The 27745-nt window shown below is 41.8% G+C and overlaps 1 protein-coding gene and 1 pseudogene across 1 annotated transcript in view; both read right to left on the bottom strand.

The window, feature by feature from the left end:
• The window catches only part of LOC110492869 (uncharacterized), a 40411-nt pseudogene extending 15267 nt beyond the window's left edge, over positions 1–25144 (bottom strand).
• Positions 19057–27745, bottom strand: part of plpp4 (phospholipid phosphatase 4) — a 92360-nt gene continuing 83671 nt past the window's right edge. Inside the window, exon 6 of the mRNA XM_036945881.2 lies at positions 19057–25221. Coding sequence (XP_036801776.1) covers positions 25010–25221 — 212 coding nt within the window. The 3' untranslated portion in view covers positions 19057–25009. The remainder of the gene's footprint in view (positions 25222–27745) is intronic.

Below are 27745 nucleotides of genomic sequence, written 5' to 3'. Positions count from 1 at the left end.
TTCATCAGGTAAAGAATGGTGGCCATGCACTACAGACTAGTGAGGATGATCTCATAGAGGGACACATACAGTGGGGAGAACAAGTATTTGATACACGTTCGATTTTGCAGGTTTTCCTACTTACAAAGCATGTAGAGGTCTAATTTTTATCGATACACTTCAATGGTGAGAGACGGAATCTAAAACAAAATTCCAGAAAATCACATTGTATGATTTTTAAGTAATTCATTTGCATTTTATTGCATGGCATAAGTATTTGATCACCTACCAACCAGTTCGAATTCCGGCTCTTACAGACCTGTTCATTTTTCTTTAAGAATCCCCCGTTCTCCACTCATTACCTGTATTAACTGCACCTGTTTGAACTCGTTACCTGATTAAAAGACACCTGTCCACACACTCCATCAAACAGACTCCAACCTCTCCACAATGGCCAAGACCAGAGAGCTGTGTAAGGACATCAGGGGTAAAATTGTAGACCTGCACAAGGCTGGGATGGGGTACAGGACAATAGGCAAGCAGCTTGGTGAGAAGGCAACAACTGTTGGCGCAATTATTAGAAAATGGAAGAAGTTCAAGATGATGGACAACAACCCTCGGTCTGGGGCTCCATGCAAGATCTCACCTCGTGAGGAATCAACGATCATGAGGAAGGTGAGGGATCAGCCCAGAACTACAAGGCAGGACCTGGTCAATGACCTGAAGAGAGCTGGGACCACAGTCTCAAAGAAAACCATTAGTAACACACTACGCCGTCATGGATTAAAATCCTGCAGCGCATGCAAGGTCCCCCTGCTCAAGCCAGCGCATGTCCAGGCCCATCTGAAATACTTTGCCAATTACCATCTGGATGATCCAGAGGAGGAATGGGAGAAGGTCATGTGGTCTGATGAGACAAAAATAGAGCTTTTTGGTCTAAACTCCACTCGCCGTGTTTGGAGGAAGACGGATGAGTACAACCCCAAGAACACCATCCCAACCGCAAAGCATGGAGGTGGAAACATCATGCTTTGGGGATGCTTTTCTGCAAAGGGGACAGGATGACTGCACCGTATTGAGGGGAGGATGGATGGGGCCATGTATCGCGAGATCTTGGCCAACAACCTCCTTCCCTCATTAAGAGCATTGAAGATGGGTCGTGGCTGAGTCTTCCAGCATGACAACGACCCGAAACACACAGGCAGGGCAACTAAGGAGTCGCTCCGAAAGAAGCATCTCAAGGTCCTGGAGTGGCCTAGCCAGTCTCCAGACCTGAACCCAATAGAAAATCTTTGGAGGGAGCTGAAAGTCCGTATTGCCCAGCAACAGCCCCAAAACCTGAAGGATCTGGAGAAGGTCTGTATGGAGGAGTGGGCCAAAATCCCTGCTGCAGTGTGTGCAAACCAGGTCAAGAACTACAGGAAACATATTATCTCTGTAATTGCAAACACAGGTTTCTGTGCCAAATATTAAGTTCTGCTTTTCTGATGTATCAAATACTTATGTCATGCAATAAAATACAAATTAATTACCTAAAAATCATACAATGTAATTTTCTGGATTTTTGTTTTAGACTCCGTCTCTCACAGTTGAAGTGTACCTTTGATAAAAATTACAGACCTCTACATGGTTTGTAAGTAGGAAACACTGCCGATTTTGCAGGTTATCAAATACTTGTTCTCTCCACTGTATGCATACTGTCCTCTATATGGCTTGCTATTAGAGCTGCAATTCACTGTATGGCCTGGTCTGCCTTAGAAATGGAGTGCTCGGAGTCAGGAGAGGAGAAAGGCTGCTGATTGCAGAGGATGATTGGAGAGGGAATAGTGTTGTTGTTGAGATGAGACTGATGGAGAGGGGGAAAAAGTGGGTATGGAGAGAGGGAGAAAGAGAGCGGCTGATTGGGGAGAAGTGCTCAGATTGGTGTAAAAATGGGACAGAGTGATGGTGAGAGGGAGAAATGGAGAGAGGGAAGGGAGAGGTGACATATCCATCCTCCATTGACAGGCAGAGTGGAGGCTGGGAGAGAGGGGGCTGGGAGAGAGGGATAGAGTGAACAAGGGAAGAGAAGAACAGTGTTTGTGTTGTAAATGTTGTGTATGAAAGACAGAATGCAGTATGTTTTGTGTGGCACGTGTGTGTGTTTTACTTTGTGTGTAAAAGACAGATTTAGTCTGAAAGAAGAATGCAGTATATTGTTTTTGTGAGTGTGTACTGTCGTGGAAATTCAGTGCTGAGAGAGACTTGGTCATTTCTTCAAACAATCTTTATTTAACCTCACTAGGGTACGGGGCACTATTTTCACTTCTGGATGAAAAGCGTTCCCAAAGTAAACTGCCTCTTACTCAGGCCCAGAAGCTAGGATATGCATATAATTGGTTTGGATAGACAACACTAAAGTTTCAAACTGTTAAAATAATGTTGGAGTATAACAGAACCGATATGGCAGGTGAAAACCTGAGTAAAATCCATCCACAAAGTGGGATATCTTTGTGGGTGCTTTTCTCTTGCCTGCCTATACAGTATGTCAATGGTTAGGACCTAGATTGTTGACATCTAGTGGAAGCCATAAGAACTGCAGTCTTTAGAAATTGTTTCAGGCTTGTAGTCTGAAAAATGAGGGAGTAAGACCACTCTAAGTCAGTGGATAGTGGGAAGTCCCCAGAGCTGTTTGCTACGCGCGACCGAGAGTGCACCTCTATTCTTTTATATTGACGAAGCTATTGTCCGGTTGAAATATTATGACTAAAAACAACCCGAGGAGTGATTATAAACATTGTTTGACATGTTTCTACGAACTTTACTGATAGTATTTAGATTTTTTTGTCTGCCTGTTGTGACTGCCTTTGAGCCATTATATTACTGAACAAAACGCGCCAACAAAACTGAGGTTTTTGGATATAAAGAGGGACTTTATCGAACAAAACCAACATTTATTGTGTAACTGGGAGTCTTGTGAGTGCAACCATACGAAGATCATCAAAGGTAAGGGATTAATTGTATGCTATTTCTGACTTTTGTGACTAATCTACTTGGCTGGTATGTAAGGTTTTTGCTGGGCTCTGTCCTCAGATAATCGCATGGTATGCCTTTGCCGTAAAGCCTTTTTGAAATCTGACACAACGGTTGGATTAACAAGAAGTTCATCAATTACAGGCACAGTTGACCAACCGCCTCCCATCTCCGGCACTCAATCTTCTGGCATTTCTTCATTAATCTTCTTCAGATAGCTTCACAGTTCAAAATGGATAGCCCACAATAATGTCCCAATGTCTCACCTGAAACCCACAACAACATTTGCCAACCTGTATACCAGCAAAATGAGAAGTATTGGAACGGATTTCTCTCCATGCTCACTCCACTTGGACTTCTGTTGCACTACAGAGAGAAAAGCCCAAATTTCACTAGCCCCTCTCCGAAGACCATAGCCTCAGGAAACATATGACTGAAGTATTTAGTCAGCCACCAATTGTGCAAGTTCTCCGACTTAATGGGTACACTTCACCTATGACAGAGAAGATGAGAAAAAAAAATACAGAAAATCACATTGTTGGATTTTTTATGAATTTATTTGCAAATTATGGTGGGAAATAAGTATTTGGTCACCTACAAACAAGCAAGATTTCTGGCTCTCACAGACCTGTAATTTCTTATTTAAGAGGCTACTCTGTCCTCCACTTGTTACCTTCATTAATGGCACCTGTTTGAACTTGTTATCAGTGTAAAAGACACCTGTCCACAACCTCAAACAGTCACACTCCAAACTCCACTATGGCCAAGACCAAAGAGCTGTCAAAGAACACCAGAAACAAAATTGTAGACTTGTACCAGGCTGGGAAGACTGAATCTGCAATAGGTAAGCAGCTTGGTTTGAAGAAATCAACTGTGGGAGCAAGTATTAGGAAATGGAATACATACAAGACCACTGATAATCTCCCTCGATCTGGGGCTCCAACCCAAGATCCCACCCCGTGGGGTCAAAATGATCAGAAGAACGGTGAACAAAAATCCCAGAACCACATGAGGGGACCTAGTGAATGAACTGCAGAGAGCTGGGACCAAAGTAACAAAGCCTACCATCAGTAACACACTACGCCGCCAGGGACTCAAATCCTGCAGTGCCAGACGTGTCCCCCTGCTTAAGCCAGTACATGTCCAGGCCCGTCTGAAGTTTGCTAGAGAGCATTTGGATGATCCAGAAGGAGATTGGGAGAATGTAATATGGTCAGATAAAACCAAAATATAACTTTTTGGTAAAAACTCAACTCGTCGTGTTTGGAGGACAAAGAATGCTGAGTTGCATCCAAAGAACACCATACCTACTGTGAAGCATGACAATGATCCAAAAACACCCCGCGGGCAACGAAGGAGTGGCTTCGTAAAAAAGCATTTCAAGGTCCTGGAGTGGCCTAGCCAGTCTCCAGATTTCAACCCCATAGAAAATCTTTGAAGGGAGTTGAAAGTCCATGTTGCCCAGCAACAGCCCCAAAACATCACTGCTCTAGAGGAGATCTGCATGGAGGAATGGGCCAAAATACCAGCAACAGTGTGTGAAAACCTTGTGAAGACTTACAGAAAACGTTTGACCTCTGTCATTGCCAACAAAGGGTATATAACAAAGTATTGAGAAACCTTTGTTATTGACCAAATACTTATTTTCCACCATAATTTGCAAATAAATTCATAAAAAATCCTACCATGTGATTTTCTGGATTTTTTAAAATCATTTTGTCTGTCATAGTTGAAGTGTACCTATGATGAAAATTACAGGCCTCTCTCATCTTTTTAAGTAGGAGAACTTGCACAATTGGTGGCTGACTAAATACTTTTTTGCCCCACTCTACCCCGCCAATCTCCGACGACGCTGGGCCCATTGTGCGCCACCCTATGGGACTCTATCACTGCCAGATGTGATTTCGCCTGGATTCAAACCAGGGACTACAGTGATGGCTCTTACACTGAGATGCAGTGCCTTAGACCACTGTGCCACTTGGAAGCCCGAATACAGTGTTTCAATTAAGTGGAATCCACACTGTCTAAAATATACAAACCAATAACCCCTTTCCGGTAACCTAAGCATTGCAACCTGTTGCATTAATTTAGTAAAAATAAAAAAATGTTTAACCTTCAAAGTTAGTCCTGTTTTGTCAGCTTAGTATTCAATACTTATTTTATCTACTTTAATTACTGGTCACTGTTCCACGTAATGGTTATAATTTTTATAAAGATTATAATTTTAGAATACATTAACTTCCTACTTAAATTCAACGGTGTCTCCTAACTATAACCAAGCAACAATAATCAGAAACTGTCAAAATGTTTCTCATACCTTTACTTCAAATGTCCCACTGCCTGCTCACTTTCAACAGCAGCTTATCTTTTTTTATAATCTCAAGGCACTACTCATCATTTAACCTTGTACCTTCTATTACAAAATTATTGCATCATTAGAGTGCTATCAAAAAACCCACTAATAACATACTACCATTCACATACTGTCAACACTCATTAAGTTTACATCAATCCTCCTTTTCAATGTCTTTATCACTGTCACACATCGTAAGGTTTAGAAAATAAAAGAAACCAAACATTGATAATTAAAATGTTGACATGTAGTCTATCCTAACAATATTACTCTATATTTTTATACCAACCTCTGCTTCACACTCATTGAACGTGTGTTTTAAGATTAACCTGTAATGTGCCAAATGTAGAAAATTCATCAAACAATTCAAAATTCTTACTTTCCAATTTACTTACTATCCTTTGTCTCCTTCACTAGACTACAGCTCTTCCATTAAACTCAGAAAGCACTCTACAATCTCTACTTTGTCTCGTCGTCTAACATTATGTTACCAGGTGAACATAAAAAATAAAAAATAGTCAAAACAAACACCTGTTCACAGGGAGGCCACCTTTAATTGCTCTGTTATCTCTTCCTCCCTTTCGTCAATTCAATAAATATATTTTAAAATAAAACAAGTGTCAAGTTTAAAACCCCTAGGTTTTCCTGAGTCATGTTCTTTCTTGATTCGCCGGTTGTACTTTACTGTATAATACCTTGTGACCCTGCTCTACCACATAGAGTTGAAGTTTACAGTCCACATGCTGAAATGGTTAAGAAATCTACAAAACTAAAGACCAGAGAGAATGGATCTGTAGCTATGTTAAAATGGCTACCACTCTATAGGCCAGGGAGACAGACAGCGTGAGCTGAAATGTATGGAATGGCTAGACACTCTGAAACATTCTTGAGTGAAGAAGATGAAGACTACACAGGAACATTCAGTCTGCAGCTGTTTAAATACTTTAGTCTCGTAACCTCGACCGAGAACCACCGGGTGGTACTCTGAAAGATACATTCTAAAGAACATTTCCCTATCAAACAACCATTGGTATGTCTGACGTAAACCATTATAACACAGCTCCAACTACGAAAGACTTTGATCTCTGGTGGACAAACCAGAGACTTTCTGTTGAATTACTTCCCAGACGGATCGAGTGTATGCGCGTTAAAGTACATAGTATAGAGTATGTTAGTATGGGTATTCAAATACGTCTCTATGCTTGCTTCGATTTTGACCATACGCTGACTAAGATAAGCAGAGTAAGGTGTTTGTATTACTAATTCCATACTCTGCTTTTTGCCATAATCAGTTTAATATCGAATTAGTTGTCAAAGTTAGCTAGCCAGCTAGTGCTATAGCTGGACTGCTCGGACGAGACGTGAACCCGGGGCTGTATTGCATTAGTGGGAACCAAGACTGTTCTCCGGGCTGGTTTGGCATTTTTTGTAGCAGTGTTTAGTGTTTAAGCAGCAGTTTAGAGGAATTAACGTAACAGCTTAGGAGAATTAGATTAAGGTTAGGAAAAGGGTTAGGGTTAGCTAAAATGCTTACAATTGCTTACAATTGTCCCGATGCGACTCCGAACATATCTAGCTAAATCCAGGCATGCCCTGAGAACAGTCGTGGTTACACTAGTGCGATGCTGCTAACCCGCGAGCCTTGCTAGATAGCTAGCTAGCTAGCTAGCAACTAACTTTACATGGTATACAAAATATACAATTTCAATATAGACTATCTGGCTTGAATTCAATTTTGAATATGGCTTAGATATGGCTGAAAACAAAAATATATTAAGCGTCAACGTTGTCAGGATATAACATTAGCTAGCTAGCTAAAAACTTGTGTAGGTAGCTAGCTATCCAACTATTGTTGCTAAGATATGAGAGTGGCTAGGTTTCAGCTCGGTACCTAGAACAGAACTCCAATGTGGACATGCTGCATTTCTCACTTTGAATGAGACGAATGGTCTGAATCGTAATTCTGTCAATGAAATGTAATTAAATACAATATGTAAAGTTTTAGGTTCCAAGAGCTCGGAAATGTTCTATATGCACAAAAAACGTATTTCTCTCAAATTTAGTTTCAATCCCTGTTAGTGAACAATTCTCCTTTGCCAAGATAATCCATCCACCTGATAGTTGTGGCATAGCAAGAAGCAGATTACACAGATGCACCTTGTGCTGGGGGCCATTAAAGGACACTCTAAAATGTGCAGTTTTGGGGAGTATTTCTGTCAATAATAAAGCCCTTTTGTGTGGAAACTTATTCTGATTGGCTGAGGCTGGCTTCCCAATGGGTGGGTCTGGCTGGCTGCGACCCCTGCCCAGTCATGTGAAATCCATAGATTGGGGCCAATGAATTTATTTAAATTGACTGATTTCCATATGAACTGTAACCCAGCAAATTGTTGCCTGTTGTGTTTTTTCTGTGTTTTTGTTCAGTATAGTTATCTTTCCCTCTTTGTTTGCTGTAAAATATAGAACATATTAGTTTTATTTAAATCAGCAACACCTTTCTCGAAGATTCAAGCAGAAGGAAGTGGTCATAATGAAGCTTTTTCTGTGATCTGACTGTCACTGACAACTTTGGAGTTTGTAGAGGCAAATCTGGGATGCTGTCCTTCTAGGCAGTCTGTTTCTCAAACTAGACACTCCCATGTACTTGTCCTCTTGCTCAGTTGTGCACAGGGGCCTCCCACTCCGCTTTCTATTCTGTTTAGAGACAGTTTGTGCTGTTCTGTGAAGGGAGTAGTACACAGCGTTGTATGAGATTCAGTTTCTTGGCAATTTCTCGCTTGGAATAGCCTTGATTTCTCAGAACAAGAATAGACTGACGAGTTTCAAAAGGTCTTTGTTTCTGGCCATTTTGAGCCTGTAATCGAACCCACAAATGCTGATGCTCCAGATACTCAACTAGTCTAAAGAAGGTCAGTTTGAGCTGTGCTAACATAATTGCAAAATGGTTTCCACTTGATCAATTAGCCTTTTTAAAATGCTTTTCTTTCAAAAACAAGGACATTTCTAAGAGACCCCAAACTTCTGATTGGTAGTGTATTTTTTTAAATCACAAGAATACTGTTGAATCTATCGTGGCACCATCTGTTGATCATTTAGGGAATGGAGTTCTCAGCTGAGGTGGCAAATTTTGTTCAGGAATATGGAGTATTGACGGAAAAAAGAGTGGGAAAACTCACTAACATGCATTGGCTAATCAAAACTGTGTGAATATATATACACTGAGTGTACAAAACATTATTACAACACCTGCTTTTTCCATGACAGACTGACCAGGTGAATCCAGGTGAAAGCCATGATCCCCTATCGATGTCATCTGTTTAATCCACTTTAATCAGTGTAGATGAAGTGGAGAAAGGTTAAATAAGGAGGAATTTTAAGCCCTGGGACAATTGAGGCAAGGATTGTGTGTGTGCCATTCAGAGGGTGAATAGGCACAACAAAATATTTTAGTGCATTTGAAAGGGGTATGGCACCAGGCGCACCGGTTTGTGTCAAGAACTGTAACGCTGCTGGGTTTTTCACGCTCAACAGTTTCCCATGTGTATCAAGAATGGTCCACCACCCAAAAGACATCACCAGCCAAAGGACATCCAGTCAGCTTGACATAACTGTGGGAAGCATGGGCCAGCATCCCTGTGGAACGCTTTCAACACCCTGTAGAGTCCATGCTCCAATGAATTGGGGCTGTTCTGAGGGCAAAAGAAGGGAGAGAAACTCAATATTAGGAAGGAGTTCTTCATGTTTGGTATACTCAGTGTATTTTAATGGTTTGGCCATAAAACTTAAACATGCTAAAATAGGTTTTGAAGTTGCGGGTATCTTGTTGTATGCTGATGAAATAGTTATCCTTGCTGAGAGAGAAGATGACCTCCAGAATATTTTGAATATTGTTCATTTATGGTGTACTAACGATAAATAAAGAGGGTATGGTGCCAGGCGCAACCCAGATGGTTACTGAGCTTATTCCCAGCTGTGTATTTCCTGTGTGTGTCCAGTCGTTGACTATGCTGCTGGGGTATGGGGATCTACAGTGCCTTCGGAAAGTATTCAGACCCCTTGAATTCTTTCAGCATTTTGTTACGTTACAGCCATATTCTAAAATGGATTAAATCATTTTTCCCCTCATCAATCTACACACAATGACAATCTAACATAATGACAAAGCAAAAACAGTTTTCGAAAAACTATTTGTTTTATTTAAAAAAAATGAATATATTACATTTACATAAGTATTCAGACTCTTTAATCAGTACAAACACAAGCACTCTTCATGCCATAGTCCTCTGCACTATTTTGTTGCATTACAACCCAATTTAATACACCTGTTCTGAAAGGCCCTAGAGTCTGCAACACCACTAAGCAAGGGGACCCATTAAGCAAGTGGCACCATGAAGACCAAGGAGCTCTCCAAACAGGTCAGGGACAAAGTTGTGGAGAAGTACAGATCAGGGATTGTTAATAAAAATATCTGAAACTTTTAACATCCCACGGAGCACCGTTAAATCCATTATTAAAAAATGGAAAGAATATGGCACCACAACAAACCTGCCAAGAGAGGGCCACCCACTAAAACTCACGGACCAGGCAAGGAGGGATTTAATCATAGAGGCAACAAACAGACAAAAGATAACCTTGAAGGAGCTACAAAGCTCCACAGCGGAGATTGGAGTATCTTTCCAAATAACCACTTTAAGCCGTACACTCCACAGAACTGGGCTTTATGGAAGAGTGTCCAGAAAAAAAGCCATTGCTTAAAGAAAAAAATAAGCAAACACATTTGGTGTTCGCCAAAAGGCATGTGAGAGACTCCCCAAACATATGGAAGATAGTACTCTTGTCAGATGAGACTAAAATTGAGCTTTTTGGCCATCAAGGAAAATGCTATGTCTGGCGCAAACCCAACACCTCTCACCACCCGAGAACAACTCCACAGTGAAGCATGGTGGTGGCAGCATAATTCTGTGGGGATGTTTTTCATCAGCAGGGACTGGGAAACTGGTCAGAATTGAATGAATGATGGAGGGCATTAAATACAGGGAAATTCTTGAGGGAACCTGTTTCAGTCTTCCATTTGAGACTGGGACTGAGGTTCACCTCCAGCTGGACAATGACCCTAAACATACTGTTAAAACAACACTTGAGTGGTTTAAGGGGAAACATTTAAATGTCTTGCCAACGGGTTTCTCCATGCATCGCGCCGACAGAAACAAACTTCTTTCTGGTAAGAAGAGGGGCGGGGGCGTATGCCTTATGGCTAACGTGACATGGTGTGATGAAAGAAACATACAGGAACTCAAATCCTTCTGTTCACCTGATTTAGAATTCCTCACACTCGAATGTAGACCGCATTATCTACCAAGAGAATTCTCTTCGATTATAATCACAGCCGTATATATCCCCCCCCAAGCAGACACATTGATGGCTCTGGACAAACTTTATTTAACCCTTTGCAAACTGGAAACCATTTATCCGGAGGCTGCATTCATTGTAGCTGAGGATTTTAACAAGGCTAATCTGAAAACAAGACTCCCTAAATTTTATCAGCATATCGATTGCGCAACCAGGGGTGGAAAGACCTTGGATCATTGTTACTCTAACTTCCGCGACGCATATAAGGCCCTGCCCTGCCCCCCTTTCAGAAAAGCTGACCACGACTCCATTTTGTTGATCCCTGCCTACAGACAGAAACTAAAACAAGAGGCTCCCACGCTGAGGTCTGTCCAACGCTGGTCCGACCAAGCTGACTCCACACTCCAAGACTGCTTCCATCACGTGGACTGCGTCAGATAACAATATTGACGAATACGCTGATTCGGTGTGTGAGTTCATTAGAACGTGCGTTGAAGATGTCGTTCCCATAGCAACGATTAAAACATTCCCTAACCAGAAACCGTGGATTGATGGCAGCATTCGCGTGAAACTGAAAGCGCGAACCACTGCTTTTAATCAGGGCAAGGTGTCTGGTAACATGACCGAATACAAACAGTGCAGCTATTCCCTCCGCAAGGCTATCAAACAAGCTAAGCGTCAGTACAGAGACAAAGTAGAATCTCAATCCAACGGCTCAGACACAAGAGGCATGTGGCAGGGTCTACAGACAATCACGGACTACAGGAAGAAATCCAGCCCAGTCACGGACCAGGATGTCTTGCTCCCAGGCAGACTAAATAACTTTTTTGCCTGCTTTGAGGACAATACAGTGCCACTGACACGGCCTGCAACAAAAACATGCGGTCTCTCCTTCACTGCAGCCGAGGTGAGTAAGACATTTAAACGTGTTAATCCTCGCAAGGCTGCAGGCCCAGACGGCATCCCCAGCCGCGCCCTCAGAGCATGCGCAGACCAGCTGGCCGGTGTGTTTACGGACATATTCAATCAATCCCTATACCAGTCTGCTGTTCCCACATGCTTCAAGAGGGCCACATTGTTCCTGTTCCCAAGAAAGCTAAGGTAGCTGAGCTAAACGACTACCGCCCCGTAGCACTCACTTCCGTCATCATGAAGTGCTTTGAGAGACTAGTCAAGGACCATATCACCTCCACCCTACCTGACACCCTAGACCCACTCCAATTTGCTTACCGCCCAAATAGGTCCACAGACGATGCAATCTCAACCACACTGCACACTGCCCTAACCCATCTGGACAAGAGGAATACCTATGTGAGAATGCTGTTCATTGACTACAGCTCGGCATTCAACACCATAGTACCCTCCAAGCTCGTCATCAAGCTCGAGACCCTGGGTCTCGACCCCGCCCTGTGCAACTGGGTACTGGACTTCCTGACGGGTGGTTCCCCAGGTGGTGAGGGTAGGCAACAACATCTCCTCCCCGCTGATCCTCAACACTGGGGCCCCACAAGGGTGCGTTCTGAGCCCTCTCCTGTACTCCCTGTTCACCCACGACTGCGTGGCCACGCACGCCTCCAACTCAATCATCAAGTTTGCGGACGACACAACAGTGGTAGGCTTGATTACCAACAACGACGAGACGGCCTACAGGGAGGAGGTGAGGGCCCTCGGAGTGTGGTGTCAGGAAAATAACCTCACACTCAACGTCAACAAAACTAAGGAGATGATTGTGGACTTCAGGAAACAGCAGAGGGAACACCCCCCTATCCACATCGATGGAACAGTAGTGGAGAGGGTAGCAAGTTTTAAGTTCCTCGGCATACACATCACAGACAAACTGAATTGGTCCACTCACACAGACAGCATTGTGAAGAAGGCGCAGCAGCGCCTCTTCAACCTCAGGAGGCTGAAGAAATTTGGCTTGTCACCAAAAGCACTCACAAACTTCTACAGATGCACAATCGAGAGCATCCTGGCGGGCTGTATCACCGCCTGGTACGGCAACTGCTCCGCCCTCAACCGTAAGGCTCTCCAGAGGGTAGTGAGGTCTGCACAACGCATCACCAGGGGCAAACTACCTGCCCTCCAGGACACCTACACCACCCGATGTTACAGGAAGGCCATAAAGATCATCAAGGACATCAACCACCCGAGCCACTGCCTGTTCACCCCGCTATCATCCAGAAGGCGAGGTCAGTACAGGTGCATCAAAGCTGGGACCGAGAGACTGAAAAACAGCTTCTATCTCAAGGCCATCAGACTGTTAAACAGCCACCACTAACATTGAGTGGCTGCTGCCAACACACTGACACTGACTCAACTCCAGTCACTTTAATAATGGGAATTGATGGGAAATGATGTAAATATATCACTAGCCACTTTAAACAATGCTACCTTATATAATGTTACTTACCCTACATTATTCATCTCATATGCATACGTTTATACTGTACTCTATATCATCGACTGTATCCTTATGTAATACATGTATCACTAGCCACTTTAACTATGCCACTTTGTTTACATACTCATCTCATATGTATATACTGTACTCGATACCATCTACTGTATCTTGCCTATGCTGCTCTGTACCATCACTCATTCATATATCCTTATGTACATATTCTTTATCGCCTTACACTGTGTACAAGACAGTAGTTTTGGAATTGTTAGTTAGATTACTTGTTGGTTATTACTGAATTGTCGGAACTAGAAGCACAAGCGTTTCGCTACACTCGCATTAACATCTGCTAACCATGTGTATGTGACAAATAAAATTTGATTTGATTTGAATGGCCAAGTCAAATCCCAGACCTCAATTCAGTTGAGAATCTGTGGTATGACCTAAAGATTGCTGTACACCAGCGGAACCCATCCAACTTGAAGGAACTGGTGCAGTTTTGCCTTGAAGAATGGGAAAAAATCCCAGTGACTGGATGTGCCAAGCTTATAGAGACATACTCCAAGAGACTTGCAGCTGTAATTTCTGCAAAAGGTAGCTCTACAAAGTAGGGGGGGGGGTGAATAGTTATGCACGCTCAAAAGTTCTTTTTTTGTCTTATTTCTTGTTCGTTTCACAATAAAAATATCTTGCATCTTCAAAGTGTTGTGTAAATCAAATGATACAACCCCCCCCAAAATACATTTTAATTCTAGTTTGTAAGGCAACAAAATAGGAAAAATTCCAAGGGCAGTGAAAACTTTCGCAAGCCACTCTACCTGCCCTGCCTCACTCACTACTCATGCCACTTACACAAATACTTCTAACACAGTATACTCACACCCATTCCAAAACACACTGCAAAAATTCCTACATTTTACACTTGACATGTGAACACAAAATCGAAGAGACCACATTCATGAGCATGTTATCATGTTTATTGGAAACACCCCAAATAAGAGGGCAGCTGTACTGATGTAGAACAACACAACACACACACACACCTTCACTGAGAACAGAGATTAACACACACAAGTAACCTTCTCATCTGACAGTGAGTCCATTGAAAAATATTATAACATATCTAACCAGGTTAGAACTGACAAGAACACATTCTATTTCAAATGTGGACATGCAGTATACAATTGTTCAGTTGCAAATGATATAGTATAATATATTGTAATAATATTCAGTGCCTTTGAAAAGTATTCAGACCCCTTGACTTTTTCCACATTTTGTTAATCATAATCCTCCTTAATCTTCACACAATACCCCATAGTGACAAAGTGAAAACAGGTTTTAGATGTATTTTGTCACATTTATTATAAATAAAAAACAGAGATACCTTATTTACATAAGTATTCAGACCCTTTGCTATGAGCCTCAGATTTGAACTCAGGTGCATTCTCTTTCCATTGATCATCCTTGAGATGTTTCTACAACTTGATTGGAGTCCACCTGTGGCAAATTCAATTGATTGGACATGATTTCGAAAGGCACACACCTGTCTATCTAAGGTCCCTCAGTTGACAGTGCATGTCAGATTAAAAATCAAGCCATGAGGTTGAAGGAATTGTCTGTAGAGCGCAGAACAGGATTGTGTTGAGGCCAAGATCTGGGGAAGGATAACAAAACATTTCTGCAGCATTGAAGGTCCCCAAGAACACAGTGGCCTCCATCATTCTTAAATGGAAGAAGTTTCAAACCACCAAGACACTTCCTAGAGCTGGCCGGCCCGACCAAACTGAGCAATCGGGGGAAAATGGCCTTGGTCAGGGACAACGACCCTAAGCACACAGCCAAGACAAAGCAAGAGTGAGTGTCTTCGGGATAAGTCTCTGAATGTCGTTAAGTGGCCCAGCCAGAGCACGGACTTGAACCTGTTCGAACATCTCTGGAGAGACCTGAAAATAGCTGTGCAACAACGCTCCCCATCCAACCTGACAGAGCTTGAGAGGATCTGCAGAGAAGAATGGGAGAAACTCCCTAAATACAGGTGTGCCAAGCTTGTAGTGTCATACCAAAGAAGACTCGAGGCTGTAATTGCTGTAAGGGGTCTGAAGAGTTATGTAAACGTGATATTTCCGTTATGGGGTATTGTGTGTAGATTGATGAGGGAAAAAAAAGATTACATTTTTTTTTAGAATAAGGCTGTAACGTAACAAAATGTGTAAAAAGTCAAGGGCTTTGAATACTTTCCGAAGGCACTGTATATTATAAAATCTATATAGTCTAAGTATAGTTTCTATTAACATCCTAAAACATTGGGGTTTCTCTCTGTTTTCAAAATGGCTGCTTGTTGATGTTGTAACACTAAAAGCTTCCTTAGCCACAAATGGAAGGTCTGTAGAGTCCCACTTATAAACAAAAGAAGCGCACATGAGCATATTTTTCCGATCTCTGTTCATAGATGATTTTCACACAGCGGCAGATGGTCCATTGTTGCACATAAAGTATATAAACAGGAAAACACATTTTCAAAGTGCTCTCAAGGCCAGACATGCTTATCCATATACAATTTTATTTTCATGCCATGGTCAATAATGATACTTTTTTCCACATAGATGGCTATTCAACATCAGTTTGGTTACCTTTTCAAAATGAAAATGATTTTTTTTTAAATACAAAATTCAGATTAGAAGTAATTTATAAATAAAATGTTGGTGAAACGAAGCAAACATAATTCTACTCTAATTAACAGCAATTTCACCCTTGAATATTTATCCACAATCACTACTTTCAGTTACCTACTTTTTTCCAACTTGATATATATATTTTCAAGCCACAGACTTTTTTGCTGCAAATAATAAATGTTACATTAAGAAAATAAGTTGCAGTACTTTGTGGCTCCAACAGGCAGTCCATAGTCCATACATCACTTTAACAATCCAAACACATTTCTGATATGTCATGACAATGCTCCCAGCAGCATCAACAAATTGTAACTTGACTAAATGCTTCAGGTCTCAAAAGTCCTCAATCAAGGATACTCATACCTGCAAAAACTTTCAATGCAATCAGTGGTGCAAAGACAAACTTGATGTTACAGAAAAGTTCTAGACTGTTGTGCATTAGCTGGGTCAACGTTTAGCATGGCTGATGACTAGCATCAAGACGTGCTCAGAACTCCACATGGATTGGCTGATGGTGTCCACTGTTTAGCACCTATACACAGTCCTATCCATCATGGGACGTAAGGATAGGCTCATGCCTAAATTGGTTAGCTTTGTGTTGTAATGTTATTGGACAAAAAGCAAAGTCCAAGTCCAACATGCTGGTGGACTCTTTCAACACACACAATTAGACACACATGCACACCGTGCCTTGCAAACAAATTCATCCCCCTTGGTGTTTTTCCTATTTTGTTGTATTACACCCTGTAATTTAAATGGATTTTTATTTGGATTTAATGTAATGGACATACACAAAATAGTCCAAATTGGTGATGTGAAATGAAAAAAAAATTACTTGTTTAAAAAGATAATAAAAAAATTAAAAGTGGTGCATGCATATATATTCACCCCCTTTGCTATGAAGCCCCTAAATAAGATCTGGTGCCATCAATTGCCTTCAGAAGACACATAATTAGTTGAATAAAGTTCACCTGTGTGCAATCTAAGTGTCACATGATCTGTCACATGATCTCAGTATATATACACTTGTTCTGAAAGGCCCCAGAGTCTGCAACACCACTAAGCAAAGGGCACCACCAAGACCAAGGAGCTGTCCAAACAGGTCAGGGACAAAGTTGTGGAGAAGTCCAGATCAGGGTTGGGTTAGAAAAACATATCCGAAACTTTGAACATCCCACAGAGCACCATTAAATCCTTTATTAAAAAATGGAAAGAAAATGGCACCACAACAAACCTGCCAAGGGCCGCCCACCAAAACTCACGGACCAGGCAAGGAGGGATTTAATCAGAGAGGCAACAAAGAGACAAAATATAACATTGAAGAAGCTACAAAGCTCCACAGCGGAGATTGGAGTAGCTGTCCATAGAACCACTTTAAGCCATACACTCCACAGAGCTGGGCTTCACAGAAGAGTGGCCAGAAAAAAAGTAATTGCTGACAGAAAAAATTAAGCAAACAAGTTTGGTGTTCACCAAAAGGCATATGGGAGACTCCCCAAACATACAGTGCCTTGCGAAAGTATTCGGCCCTCTTGAACTTTGCGACCTTTTTGCCACATTTCAGGCTTCAAACAAAGATATAAAACTGTATTTTTTGTGAAGAATCAACAACAAGTGGGACACAATCATGAAGTGGAACGACATTTATTGGATATTTCAAACTTTTTTAACAAATCAAAAACTAAAAAATTGGGCGTGCAAAATTATTCAGCCCCCTTAAGTTAATACTTTGTAGTGCCACCTTTTGCTGCGATTACAGCTGTAAGAATACAGTTTTATATCTTTATGTTTGAAGCCTGAAATGTGGCAAAAGGTCGCAAAGTTCAAAGGGGCCGAATACTTTCGCAAGGCACTGTATGGAAGAAGGTACTCCGGCCAGATGAGACTAAAATTGAGGTTTTTAGCCAACAAGTCTGGCGCAAATCCAACACTTCTCATCACTCCGAGAATAACAGGGCAGGGCAGGGACTGGGAAACGGGTCAGAATTGAATGAATGATGGATGGCACTAAGTACAGGGAAATTCTTGAGGGAACCTGTTTCAGTCTTCCAGAGATTTGAGACTGGGATGGAGTTTCACCTCCAGCAGGACAATGAACCTAAGCATACTGCTAAAGCAACACTCGAGTGGTTTAAGGGGAAACATTTAAATGTCTTGGAATGGGCTAGTCAAATCCCAGACGTCAATCCAATTGAGAATCTGTGGTATGACTTAAACATTGCTGTACACCAGCGGAACCCATCCAACTTGAAGGAGCTGGAGCAGTTTTTCCTTGATGAATGGGTAAGAATCCCAGTGGCTAGATGTGCCAAGATTATAGAGACATACCCCAAGAGACTTGCAGCTGTAATTGCTGCAAAAGGTGACTTTGGTGGGGGAGTGAATAGAAAACTCAAGTTTTCCTTTTTTGTCTTATTTCTTGTTTGTTTCACAATAAAAAATATTATGCATCTTCAAAGTGGTAGGCATTTTGTGTACATCAATTGATACAAACCCCTCCAAAAATCAATTTTATTTCCAGGCTGTAAGGCAACAAAAGAGGAAAAATGGCAAGAGTGTGAATAGTTTCGCAAGCCACTGTACACAGTCATACACTTTAACCTGTTTGGGATAGGCGGCAGCATTTTCACGGATGAAAAGCATGCCCAGAGTAAATTGCCTGCTTTCTAAAGCCCAGAAGCCAAAATATCCATACTATTAGTAGATTTGGATAGAAAGCATTCTGAAGTTTCTAAAACTGTTTGAATGATGTCTGTGAGCATAACAGAACTCATATGGCAGGCAAAAGCCTCATTGCCTATCCAATACACAGGGACATATTGCACTTCCTAAGGCTTCCAATAGATGTCAACAGTCTTTAGAACCTTGAACCCTGTCTGGCAGAAGATCACGCGCGTGGCCGTGAGAGCGACCTGCATTCCATTGCATTTTGGTTGAAACATTATTGAAGATTTCTGATAAAAACATCCTAAAGATTGATTCTATACATCGTTTGAAATGTTTCTACGAACTGTAATATAACTTCTTGGACTTTTCGTCTGAACTTTCTCCTGGAAATGCCCGCGCATTGTGAGTTTGGATTTGTGAACCAAAAGCGCTAACAAAAGGAGGTATTTGGACATAAATGATGGACTTTATCGAACAAAACAAACATTTATTGTAGAACTGGGATTCCTGTGAGTTCAATCTGATGAAGATTCATCAGTGAATATTTATAAAGCTATTTCTGACTTTCACTGACTCCACAACATGGCAGGTATCTGTATGGCTTGTTTTTGTGTCTCAGCACCTTTTTTTTTTGTATACCCAGATTATTGCATGGTGTGCTTTTTCCATAAAGCTTTTTTGAAATCTGACACCGCGGTTGCACTGTCGATAACACTTGTATCTTATTTCAAAGTTGATATGATAAGTAAATTGATGTGGCTCTCTGCAAATTCGCCAGATGTTTTTGAGGCACAACATTACTGAACATAACGTGCCAATTAAAACTTTTTTGATATAAATTTGAACTTTATCGAACAAAACATACATGTATTGTGTAACATGAAGTCCTATGAGTGCCATCTGATGAAGATCATCAAAGGTTAGTGATTAATTTTATCTCTATTTCTGCTTTTGTGACTCCTCTCTTTGTCTGGAAAATGGCTGTATGTTTTTTTTGTCACTAGGCTCTGACCTAACATAATCATATGGTGTGCTTTCGCTGTAAAGTCTTTTTGAAATCGGACACGATGGGTAGATTAACAGGAAGTTAAGATTTAATTTGGTGTATTGTACTTGTGAAAGTTCAATATTTCTTTAAAATATTTTTGAATTTTGCGCACTGCCTTTTCAGCGGCTGTTGTTGAGGGGTTCCCGCTTCCAGCATGTGTCAGATTGTTCACCATGTATGTGATTCTTATCTTGCCCTCAAAGCCAAAATGGAAAATAACCCAGCTCTCTCTTACAGTATGTAGCTTCAGGACAAGAGATACACTTTCAGGACAATGCAAACCATTGACTAATCATTGCAGAACAGAGTCAGACTGGTTTGGGGCTGCAGAGACTAACACTCTTATAAAAGTATGTGCCACTTAGAACCATAGGATTCTTTAATTTTCACCATAGGAGGATCCTCTAAAACATTCTATAAAACATTTTGGTTCTAAGTGGAAACCTTTCACCATTAAAAGGTTCTAAGTAGAACCTTTTTCAACGACAAAGGGTTCTCCTATGGGGACAAACAAATAACCCTTTTTGTGTTTTGTTTTCCTATTTTGGTGGACTTGGGTGCACGATTGGTATCCCTCGCTCTGCGTTATGGTTAATAGGGCTGGATGGGGCATCAAGTAGGTTACATAAGATGCAGAAGTCCAGCTCAGCTCACCCTATAATGCCACAGCAATGGTACAGTATGCTTCAGCAGTAAAGCAGTAAAGGAAATATACCAATTATATACCAATTATTCTTAGTTTGACGATTAACAATGGGGAATAGTGTATGTTATCTCACTGAAAAAGATCGCAGAATAGGGCCTCCCGGGTGGCACAGTGGTTAAGGGCGCTGTACTGCAGCGCTGTACTGCAGCGCCAGCTGCACAGGCTCTGTCGTAACCGGCCGAGACCCTCCCGGTGGGGCGACGCACAATTGGCCTAGAGTCACCCGGGTTAGGGAGGGCTTGGTCGGTAGGGGTGTCCTTGTCTCATCGCGCACCAGCGACTCCTGTGGCGGGCTGGGCGCAGTGTGCGCTAACCAGGGTGGCCAGGTGCACGGTGTTTCCTCCGGCGCATTGGTGCGGCTGGCTTCCGGGTTGGATGCGCGCTGTGTTAAGAAGCAGTGCGGCTTGGTTAGGTTGTGTATCGGAGGACGCATGACTTTCAACCTTCTTCTCTCCCGAGCCCGTAAGGGAGTTGTAGCAATGAGACAAGATAGTAGCTACTACAACAATTGGATACCACGAAATTGGGGAGAAAAAGAGGTAAAAATTAAAAAAGATAAATATAAAAAAAGATCGCAGAATTCGTTTGTATAATTTGGCATGAAATCAGGCTTGGCACAATTCAAGACACAATAATGAGCAATGGCTGCTCCTTCTAAGGGCCCTACCATAATTCTAAATTACAATTCCTTTTGTGAGGCAATAATCCATTTGCAATGCTTGGCTTGTCCTGAGGATTAATGCAGAATCAGATTGGTATACATGCCTGGTTCAATGCACGTCCACTATGCCTGTTATTGATTTCCCTCAATGAGCTTTAATTTGTATTCAAATCTAAGATCAACCTTAGTGCAGGAAATGTTAACCTCTACTGGATCGGTGGGTCGCACGCAGACAGTTGAGCTAACGTAGGCTAATGAGATTAGCATGAGGTCATAAGTAACAAGAACATTTCCCAGGACGTAGACATATCTGATATTGGCAGAAAGCTTAAATTGGTGTTAATCTAACTGCACTGTCCAATTTACAGTAGCTATTACAGTGAAACAATACCATGCTATTGTTTGAGGAGAGTGCACAATTATGAACTTGAACATGTATTAATAAACCAATTAGGCACATTTAGGTAGTCTTGATACAACATTTTCGACAGAAATGCAATGGTTCATTGGATCAGTCTAAAACTTTGCACGTAGACTGCTGCCATCTAGTGGCCAAAATCAACATTTTGTCTGGGCTGGAATTCTCTTGCATTTCAAAGGTGATGGTACAAAAAATAAAACAAAACGTTTGGTGTTTTCTTTGTATTATCTTTTACCAGATCTAATGTGTTATATTCTCCTACATTGATTTAACATTTTCACAAACTTCAAGGCGTTTATTTCCAGATTTTATCAAGAATATGCATATTCCTGCTTCAGGTCCTGAGCTACAGGCAGTTAGGGTATGTCATTTTAGGGGAAAAAAGGGTCTCATCCTTCAGAGGTTTAAAACACACAGTCAGCCAGGGCAAGGGGGAGATATTACTAAGTGAGAGAGCGTGCAGGAAAGGGAGCAGGTGGAGATGGAGGGAGAGAGAGAGATAAAGAAAAGTGAGAAGTGTCATGGAGAGATGAAATATGACATGAGAACAATGTGAAAAATAGAGCAACTGGATGTTAATTAAGAAACACAGACAGAATGGGAGGAGTTGAGAAAAGAGAAAGAAACGGAACTGGGAATAAGATTAGCTTTGTCATCAAAAAGCGCTTCTCGCCATGAATGTAAAGCTCGTTATCAATAAACATCACAATAAGGTGTTGAGTGTTCCATTTGCCTGCTGGGGAGCAAGGAGACCCACAGCTCCACTAAAACCATTGACAACTGCATGTTGTTTTCAAGGGATTGTGAAATAAATGTAATATCATCACCTCCTGAAGAGCAAATATCAAATTACTCCATTCAGAACAATTGTGCACATTTAGTTTATCATTAGAGTTATAAACCTACAGCAAGTACCTGCATGCTTTTCATGATCATTAAACATAAATTGATCATGTAATTTTAAATACACTACATGACCAAAAGTACTTGGACAACTGCTCGTCGAACATCTCATTCCAAAATCCTGGGCATTAAGTTGGGCTAGTCCCCCTTTTGCTGCTATTACATCCTTCACTCTTCTGGAAAAGCTTTCTACTTGATGTTGGAACATTGCTGTGGGAACTTGCTTCCATATTCAGCCACAAGAGTATTAGTGAGGTCGGGCTCTGAAGTTGTTAGGTCCAAGTCATCCCAAAGGTGTTCGATGAGGTTGAGATCTCGACAATCCATTTCTGTATGGACTTCGCTTTGTCCACAGGGGCATTTTCATCCTTCCCCAAACTGTTGCCACAAAGCTGGAAGCACAGAATCGTCTAGAATGTCATTGTATGCAGTAGTGTAAATATTTCCCTTCACTGGAACTCAGGTGCCTAGCCCGAACCATGAAAAACAGCCCCAGACCATTATTCCTCCTCCGCCAAACTTTACAGTTGGAACTATGCATTCGGGCAGGTAGCATCCTCCTGGCATCTGCCGAACCCCCATTCGTCCGTCAAACTTCAGTTTGGAACTCAGTAGTGAGTGTTGCGACAGAGGACAGATGATTTTTACTCGCTTCAGCACTTGGTGGTCCCATTCTGTGAGCTTGTGTGGCCTAACACTTTGTGGCTGAGCCATTGTTGCTCCTAGACGTTTCCACTTCACATTAACAGCACTTACAGTTGATCGGGGCAGCTCTAGCAGGGCAGAAATTTGACGAACTGACTTGTTGGAAAGGTGGCATCCTATGACGGTACCACATTGAAAGTCTCTTCAGTAAAGGCCAATATTTGTCTATGGAGATTGCATGGCTGTGTGCTCAGTTTTATACACCTGTCAGCCACTTGTTTTTTCCTGAAATATCTGAATGCACTAATTTGAACGGGTGTCCACATACTTTTGTATATATAGTGTATGTAAGGGTAGACTCACGATATCTCTCAATATTGGTCACTATTAGTTGGATGTTTGAAGTGATATAAATTAAAAGTAAATTATACCTGACGAGTAATGAGGTTAGTTTCCCATGGTTTGTGGCGTCTGCCTGTCAAGCAGCAGATGGGTGCATATGCCGATGTAATGTTACTGTTAGCTGATAATGTTTATTTTGTAAGCTACAGATAGAAACTTTGTACATTCGGCTAAACATAGCGGTAAGTAGACCTAATGTACTTTTTCACCAACTAACGTAGGCCTACTTTGCAAAGTAGCTAACATTATCCCTTTTAAATAATGTTTAATCACGTTTGCTGCTGACAGACATGATAGGCTATATTGATTGATGGGACCACATTAAATTGGCTAGCTAACTAATAACAAATCACGTCAATATGGCTAGTTAACAAAATAACTTTCAGGGGATAAATTAGGTGGCTATTTCCAAATATTGTTTGATTTTGCTTTCCTTCTATAGTGGTGATGACAGTAGTCTGACTGACAACTTTACCAGTGTGATGTCAAGCTCTTTCCAAAAGCCTAATCTCCGATGAAGAAAGCTAAATGACACGTTGTTTGCTTTAGCTATTTAGCTAAATGCCAAATGGATCTGGCTACCCTCACGTGTCTGAAAATACATACATTTTATTTTATTTAACTTCACTGAATTGCCTAGTTAACCTTTATTTAAGAACAAATTCTTATTTACAATGACAACCTACCCCGGATAAACCCTAACCCGGACGACTCTGGGCCAATTGTGCGCAGTCCTATGGGACTCCCAATCACGGCCAGTTGTGATACAGCCTGGAATCAAACAGTGCCTTAGACCGCTGTGCCACTCGGGAGCCCTTGATGTTGTTGAAATTATGTCTACTGATTGCTGTAAACCTCTGATGATAGAGCTAAATGTGATATTAAAACCAAATAGCAATAACATTTATTTAACAATTCCTTGAAAACGGCACATAGTTGTCAATGGTTTTAGCGGAACTGGGAGTCTCCTTTCCCCCCCAGCAGCCAAGTCGGTTGCTATTGTGACGTTTTATTGATAATGACCTATTGGTGTTATATTTATCATTCTGTTTCCATGGAAAACCAGCAGTAGGAGAGATGTGAACAATGCAAAAACAACGTCTGTGGGTGTAAGACCAAGGCTAATTGAATAATAATAGAATACAGTTTGGACAACATTAGTGACCATACATCTGGCCATTATAGTTGATGTGTTCTCTCAAAGTAAGAAATGTGTGAGCTATCAGATTTTGTAGTGTGAATTCCATCACTGACAAAGCGATTAGATATCTCATAAATCAAATTGGGGAGCTGTGTGACATCTAACACACCTCATTGCTGTGACATTTAATGGCATTTACCACCAGGCGCTCTGCTTTCCATCCAACTCTACATCAAATTGATACCAACCGCTATACCAGCTAACTCCATTCTCCTAAAGTGAGCAGTAAATAAAATGTTGAGCAACAACTTGTAATGAACATCCTAGCCATTTAATGTTGGGTTAGGGCTTTGCCTTTTTGCTCCAGCAGTGTTGTCCTATATTCCCAGATGCCATACATACACAGCCTCTCTAAATAAAGACCACTGAAAGGGTGCTGATTCCGGCAGGCAAAACAAACAAAGGGTTAGGATGGAGGGAGGTGAGAGACAGGGAGAAAGACTGAGAGAGGGAGGGGGGGTACAGCACTGTCCACTGGTATATGTAAGTGCTAGCTAGTCATCTACAGTTAGTGAGAGGGGGAGCGGGTTGGGTGGTCCTGGGGTGAGGGTGGGGTTAGAGACTGTCTGGAGGTAGGGGTGGGCAGGAGTCATACAGGCCCCTCCGTCATTCCCTTCAGAGGCAGGCTGGTGGCGTTCTCAGTGGGCAGGACCCGAGGATCGCCCTGGGCAGAAATGAGGTGGGGGGCTTTGTCCAGACTGGCATAAGGCAGGTGGCAGTCCATGTGCAGGAACGGAGGGTAGTGCTGTCGGTAGCAGATGTAGGCAAAAAGCAGGCCGATCGCCCCTCCAACAAAGGCATCTAGGGAATAATAGTAATAATATATTAATACTGTAGATATAATATATGCCACTTGGCAGACATTGGTATTATTAGTTCCACACTCTTACTTTGGGTCTAACTTACCTACAGTATATCTCAGAAATCTACAATAGGAAATTAACTTGAGTACTTAGTTATTTATACAGGGCATTAATTATTGATATGTTACTTCATTATTGGTGATATTGGAAATGTCAGCTAATTTAGATTATAAATAGCTAAGAAAAATGGTGGTACACTCATGTTGAATTAGTTACAGCCCAACAACAGACTTCAGAGAGGTATTGCAGGTAGACAGATATGAAAAGAAGAGGAAAGGTCAGCCTTTGAGTTTGGTCTAGATAGGTGCTGGGAGCAGTTTGTTTCAAGGTCCAATGCAGCTGTTTTTTTCTCAATATCAAATAATTTCTCAGTAAGTACCTTATGTTGATTGTTTTTTAAATAAAATGGTCAAATATAAACAAAAACAGCTTCTTAGCAAAGAGCATTTTTCTCAAGCAGGAAAATCAAAACTCCATCCCACCAAAACAGGCAGAAAACAGGCAGTCTTTTCAAACAGCACTAAAAGGGCATTATCATAATTTTCACAATTTCACAGTATAATTCCAACCTCAAAGTATGGAAATATATATAAAACACGGGAAAATCATGTTTTTGACTGCACTAGGCCGTACAGCTTTCGTGAATGTTGGGCTGACGTCACTGCTGGGGCAGGCTATATTAGAAATGTCAGATAATTTAGTTTATCAGTAGCTAGATAAAACGGTGGTGGCATGGTCATGGAGGTGAAACACATTTGCAAATGCTCAAAAACAGACTTCAGGGAGGTATTCCTAGAGTCTTGCTGGTAGACAGATAGGAAAAACAAGTGGAAGGGTTTGAGTTTTCTCTGTGAGAATAACATGTTGGATTGGTGCAGGGTAACAATTTGTTTCAGGTCTTGTGAACGTTGGGCTAATATTGGGCTGATGTTGGTCTGACATTGTGTTGACTTCATTACTGGTGCTGGCTGAGTCTCAACATGTCCCTGGTTTGGACAAACCATATCTGTCACTTTGTCACCATAGCTGAGAACATGTCACCTCACAGTGACCACAACCCTATAACATGCTAAATCATTGCCTTCTCATGATCAATGATCTGAAAAAAAAGGCAAAAGTGTTGTAGAGAGAATGACTAGCTTGTGCAGTAGTTGGACCGGCTGAACTAGACTCAAAGATTTTGGAAACATTCATCTGTCCTGCTGGAGGAAATGAATTAGCTTACCGCCCCAATAGGTCCACAGACTACGCAATCACACTGCCCTAACCCATCTGGACAAGAGGAATACCTATGTAAGAACGCTGTTCATCGACTACAGCATTTAACACCCTCCAAACTTGTCATTAAGCTCGAGACCCTGGGTCTCAACCCCGCCCTGTGCAACTGGGTCCTGGACTTTCTGACGGGATGCCCCCGGTGGTGAGGGTAGGAAACAACATCTCCACCCCGCTGATCCTCAACACTGGGGCCCCACTAGGGTGTGTTCTCAGCCCTTTCCTGTACTCCCTGTTCACCCATGACTGCGTGGCCATGCACGCCTCCAACTCAATCATCAAGTTTGCAGATGACACTACAGTGGTAGGCTTGATTACCAACAACGATGAGATGGCCTACAGGGAGGAGATGAGGGCCCTCGGAGTGTGGTGTCAGGAAAATAACCTCACACTCAACATCAACAAAACAAATGAGATGATCGTGGACTTCAGGAAACAGCAGAGGGAGCACCCCCCTGTCCACATCGACGGGACAGTAGTTGAGAAGGTGGAAAGTTTAAGTTCCTAGGCGTACACATCACCGACAAACTGAAATGGTCCACCCACACAGACAGCATGGTGAAGAAGGCACAACAATAAACACTCATAAACTTTTACAGGTGCACAATCGAGAGCATCCTGTCGAGGTGTATCACCACCTGGTACGGCAACTGCTCCGGCCCACAACCTTAAGGATCTCCAGAGGGTAGTGAGGTCTGCACAACTCATCACAGGGCGCAAACTACCTGCCCACCTTCACCACCCAATGTCACAGGAAGGCCAAAAATATCATCAAGGACAAAACCACCCGAGCCACTGCCTGTTCACCCCGCTATCATCCAGAAGGCGAGGTCAGTACAGGTGCATCAAAGCTGGGACCGAGAGACTGAAAAACAACTTCTATCTCAAGACCATCAGACTGTTTAAACAGCCATCACTAACATTGAGTGGCTGCTGCCAACATACTGATTCAATTCTGTAGCCACTTTAATAATAAAAAATTGGATGTAATAAATGTATCACTAGTTACTTTAAACAATGCCACTTTATATAATGTTTACACACCCTACATTATTCATATCATATGTATATACTGTACTCTATATACCATCTACTGCATCTTTGCCTATGCCGTTCGGCCATCGCTCATACATATTTGCATATTCTTATTCATTCGTTTAAACTTGTGTAACAGGCAGTTGTTGAAA

The sequence above is a fragment of the Oncorhynchus mykiss genome, chromosome 16 (assembly GCF_057628025.1).
Source record: "Oncorhynchus mykiss isolate SJ-2025 chromosome 16, ASM5762802v1, whole genome shotgun sequence".
Taxonomy (NCBI): Eukaryota; Metazoa; Chordata; class Actinopteri; order Salmoniformes; family Salmonidae; genus Oncorhynchus; species Oncorhynchus mykiss.
The sequence above is the reverse complement of the archived record's forward strand: the minus strand, read 5'-3'. Positions and strand labels throughout refer to the sequence as shown.